We start from the raw sequence: 4709 nt of genomic DNA on the forward strand, positions 1-4709 counted from the left end.
GTAGTATATACTGCATCTACTCATCATGCTGTTGAACTTGTATTAGCTTCCTTTTATATAATGTCATAACTAACTTACAAAAAAGAATAATTTCTAAGTTATAAATTAAAACATAACTGAATTGGAATTTCTAAGTGATAGCCAGTGTCCAACAGCAGTCCAACAACATAACAAAATCAAGTACAAGAAAATAAACAAATTGGCCCCTTTCTTGAGTAAACTCATAGTATAAAACGAATCATCTTCTATTAACGATTTGGCAGCACCCTAAGTGCAGAAGTAGCAACAAGAGAAGAGAATCAGGACAAAACATAAAACCCCTTGAGGATGAAACGAAAATTCAAATTGTCTGCTACTTTCTTGAAAAAAAGAAGAGACAGTAATCTGTCCATTAAAATTTTATATTCCATACCAAAGGAAGTTATATTTGCATGTCTAGTCAAGGAAGTTCATTTTGTTGTCAGAAAAGCCACAAGTTTATACATATCTAGAGAAACAACAATACAGCAAAGTAAAAGTAATTAGCATGGCGAATGAGATAAAAACTCATGTAAGGGAACGACTTTAGAACAGTATCTTAACTCCCAAAGAATGCTAACAAATACAACGAGCATAGAGTAAGAACTTGGCTCGAATGCATCTATCTTGTCAGGTTTCTTAAAGCAGTTTTTAAAAACTACTTAAAACTTCAATTGATCGATTATAATTGAAAAGCATGAAGATTAATACACTTTGTAAGGCATGATCAGAGAATCTTATTAAACATATAAACAAACAAAAAAGAACAAGTTGACAATTTTAACATGTGTGGACTATTATTTGGTTCTCAGTTTGTCAATTTTAATGTGGGTATGATAGAAGTGGACTTGGAAGTAGTACATGAACACAAAACCTATGAATTGTTTAAAATATTGATGACCTTATTATCCATGGATAACACATTATAATTTTAAACCAAAAAAGGCTATTAATCTTCATTCATAAAATTATTAGACTACCCAAAATTATTACATTATGCTAAATAATATTTAATTAATTGTGAAAAATTTTAGTAACCGTTAAAAAAAATCTGAGAATTACTTTTGCTTCTTTTGATTAAAAAAATATTTTCTTCTAATTCATAACCTTTTGGATTCCCTCTGTTCCTCTCATATTCAACATGTACAAGATCAGACTTAATAGTAACTTAGTAGTTGCTCATGAGTCTGCAATATAGGGAAGTATTAATTTAACCATTAATTTGACATGCCAAAAGAGATTTCATTGTGCCTTGTAAATTTTTTCTAGAAATTATGATTAAAACATCAAATTCAGCTTTTGAAAAAGATTTAAAAACTCAAAGTATTAGCAACCCAAAAACAAATTAAAGATCAAAGAAATACCTTATCAATTCTATTTATTACACAATTAAAGCAAGGGAAGTATTAATTCAAAATAATGATCTAATTAAAAGAAAATCATGTCCAAGAGAACATAGAAACCAATATTCAAACTTCTTTTTTATCCTTACTGTTGAACTTCTAATTAGAATGAAAAAAAATATTTAAATATGAATTGCAACAGGATTCACATAAGCAGAGGAACCAACACCCATGACTTAGATTCAAAATAATATTTATCCTTATTTAAACTTGTATAATTAGAAAAGAAAGAATTATTAGAATTATTATATACTAGAGTATTATCATATTTAACAACTTTATTAGAATTATTATATACTAGATTATAGCTTATTTTTATAGACATATTGCCAAGTACAGGCGTTATTGGACCAGTTAGCATGTTTCCATGAAGGTACCTAATTAAATGAAGAAATCACGCAACAAGAAAAATAAGATAAGGATTCTTACACAGTAAAAAGTTAGAATCAGTTTTCTAGGCTTTTGCATATGGCAATAATTGATATCGCTGGCATGTCAACTATGATCTAAAGCACCGCAGCCACAATAGCAGCAGGGAAATATCACAGCCTGCATCAAAACAGATAAAAGAAACATCATTGAAATTTCATAACAGATAGTGCAATGTCATGAGTCATGTATTTAGAACTTTTTTATAGCCACAATTTTGTTTTGAAGTTCCCAAAATCTACCAATGCAGCTCACTCATTAGACTTTCCAATATGGTGTTTATCTAGAAAAACTCTATCATAATGTGGCTTTCGTTAGATATTTTGGCATTATATTTCATGAACTTTGTCCTTGAAAATTGTCACCAAATCACAAGCGCACACTAGCAATTCCTTTTGGTGTTGATGGATCGATAAAGATGGACTTATAAGCAATCATTTTTTCTCCATATAACACGAATATATCATCTTGAGAAAGAAACAAGATGCTGCCACTTTTTCCAAGTGAAGATATGTCCCTTAGACCATAACCACCACAAATGGATATCATGTACTCTACAACATCTAATTTAAACATCTCTCTCAAAAATTCTTGGAAATATATGCTTATGTAATTATGCAGAGAAAAAAGAAAATAAAAAGGATGTTATAGAAAGCTACATGTAGTTAAGAAACTAGGAGGCATACATTAATCAAGCACATGACACATTCAATTCATTAAATGAACTAGGAGGTATATACCTGTTTGGCAAGATTACAAGCACAATCTGGTGAGTTAAGGATTTCATAATAAAACACAAAAAAGTTGAGAGCAAGCCTAAGCCTAATCAAGTGGGTGGGGGCTAAGTCAGCAAGAGTAATATCCTGCATCAAGGAGACAAAAATTTCAATTTCAGTAACACACTAGTAACCACTAAAATCCATAATCATTGAGGGTGCAAGCATCTAAAACCTAATGGTTATACATATTTAAACAAAGGAACCAGGAACCCAGCAGCCTAATCATTGTAAAAAAGAAAAAACAACAAACAAACAAACATGAAAAACAAAGTGCAAAGGAAATGAACAGCGAGAAAAACACCATCAACAACAAGTAAACCATGGCATCACTTCAAAACACAATTGCTCGAACTCCAGACCTAATCACAGAAAGCCTCAAACAACATTCACAATTACTTGATCCATAAGTAATTATTAACAAGTAAAACTCAGCACCCTCATTGAAATCATTAAAGATGAAAGGCTACAACAACAAGAAGGAAACAACAGAGTAATTGAGAAGAGAAACTAAGCGCACCGTTTGGTATATCCTTTAGCTGCGTGCCACGTCCCTGAAAGAAAGAAAGAAAAAAGCAAACAGATCCAAACGATTCAAAACATGAAAACTCCACTCCAGTCCTCACGAACCCAGAAAATAAACAATTAAGTAATTAGATTAAATAAATAATATAATGTGTACCTTCTCAATTGTGAAACCTTTACTAGCGGAGGATCTCGCAGACTTGGCCGGCGAGGGCACAAAGTAACGCTCCACCGTTTTCCTCTCCCTCGTTGGCCTCTCACTCGCCGGCGTAACTGGATCCTTCTTCTCCGATGCTTTACTCTTCTTCGGAGTCTCCTTGCCGCGTCCCTTTCCCTTAGCCTTCGCTTTCTCTTTCCCTTTCTCTTTCTCTTCCGCTTCGTCCTCCTCCTCTTCCACTTCTTCCTCATCGTCGTTGTCGTCTTTCTCCTCTTCATCGTCCTCGTCGATCTCTTTCTTCTCGCCGGCGTCTTCCTCTTCTACTTCCCGGTTGCTTGCTCCGTCGACATCATCCTCGGATTTAGCGGCCTCCGCGGAAGCCTCCTTCTCCGGAATCTCGGAGGCCGGTGGCGATTTGGCGTCGTGGAGCGGAGGCTTGGAGTCTTCTAGGGTTTCGGTGGCCATGGATGGGGGAGGGGGGACCAGAGAATTGGGAACCCTAGCGTTGAGAGAAACCCTAGAATTGGAGGGAAAGGGAATAGAATCGTTGTGATTGGGATTAGAAGAGAGAGAGAAATGAAATTGGAGTTTGATGAGAGGGTGCGCTGGAGGGTGAAAGTGTGTGTGGGGTGGTTTTCAAAATTTGATGCCAAATTGTGAGCGGGTTTCGCCACTAGCTCACTCACTCACTCTTTCCCCCTTCTTTTTTGCTTTTCTCCTGGCAAAACTACTTACTACTAACCTAAAAAATAAGAAAATGGAAATTAATTAATTAATTATTAATTAATTAAGATTTTGGGAAAACCCCTATAGTGAATTGTAACGGAGGGAGGGACTGCCTCGCTCTCTCGCCTCACCTGCTTGTTAATTGCGAAATAATGATTACTGATTATTATTATTATTATTACTGAATTATTGAATCTATGGGTCACTATATCCTGCCAAAGTGTAAGATGATGATATGTGAATTGTGATTAGGCATGGTAATTAAAAAATAAAAAATAAATATTTATGAGCATTTTTTTATATTTTTAATTTGTGCTTAATTTATTTAAAATAAATAAATAAATAATTTTTTAAAATTTAATTTAAATCAAACATGTTATTATTGAATTAGATTAAAATAAAGAAATTGTTTTAAATTTCACTTGTGTCGGATAATCATATTAATTTATTATCAAATTTTTAATTAGTTTCATATAAATAATTAAATAATATTTATCTTAAAAATAAACATTATTTTTAAGGGTTGGATTGTTAAATTATAAAAATTAAATCATAATAAATCAAAATATTATAAAAATTATAATTCAAATAAAAAAAATCAAAAGTATTAAATACATTAAAATATTATAATCAAAAGAAATCTAGTATTAAATCAAAAGAGTATAAAAATCATAA

At 32.6% G+C, this 4709-nt stretch overlaps 1 protein-coding gene across 2 annotated transcripts; it reads right to left on the reverse strand.

The window, feature by feature from the left end:
• Nucleotides 1-1855: 1855 nt before the first annotated feature.
• LOC145958295 (uncharacterized) lies at nucleotides 1856-4120 on the reverse strand. 2 transcript variants are annotated; one of them, XR_014434043.1, is made up of 4 exons: nucleotides 3309-4119; nucleotides 3147-3180; nucleotides 2591-2713; nucleotides 1856-1970 (listed from the first exon to the last, which is right to left on the reverse strand). XR_014434043.1 is itself a non-coding variant. In XM_083075200.1 (3 exons), the coding sequence occupies exons 1-3, from the start codon at nucleotides 3771-3773 to the stop codon at nucleotides 2697-2699; spliced, it is 516 nt and encodes a 171-aa protein (XP_082931326.1). In that variant the 5' UTR covers nucleotides 3774-4120; the 3' UTR covers nucleotides 1981-2696. The 2 variants fall into 2 exon arrangements, 1 of the variants encoding a protein (XP_082931326.1); XM_083075200.1 differs by lacking the exon at nucleotides 1856-1970 and having other exon boundaries at nucleotides 1981-2713; nucleotides 3309-4120.
• Between the last annotated feature and the right edge of the window lie 589 nt (nucleotides 4121-4709).

This window comes from Cajanus cajan, chromosome 5 (assembly GCF_000230855.2).
Source record: "Cajanus cajan strain Asha chromosome 5, NIPB_CcT2T_4, whole genome shotgun sequence".
Classification (NCBI taxonomy): domain Eukaryota; kingdom Viridiplantae; phylum Streptophyta; class Magnoliopsida; order Fabales; family Fabaceae; genus Cajanus; species Cajanus cajan.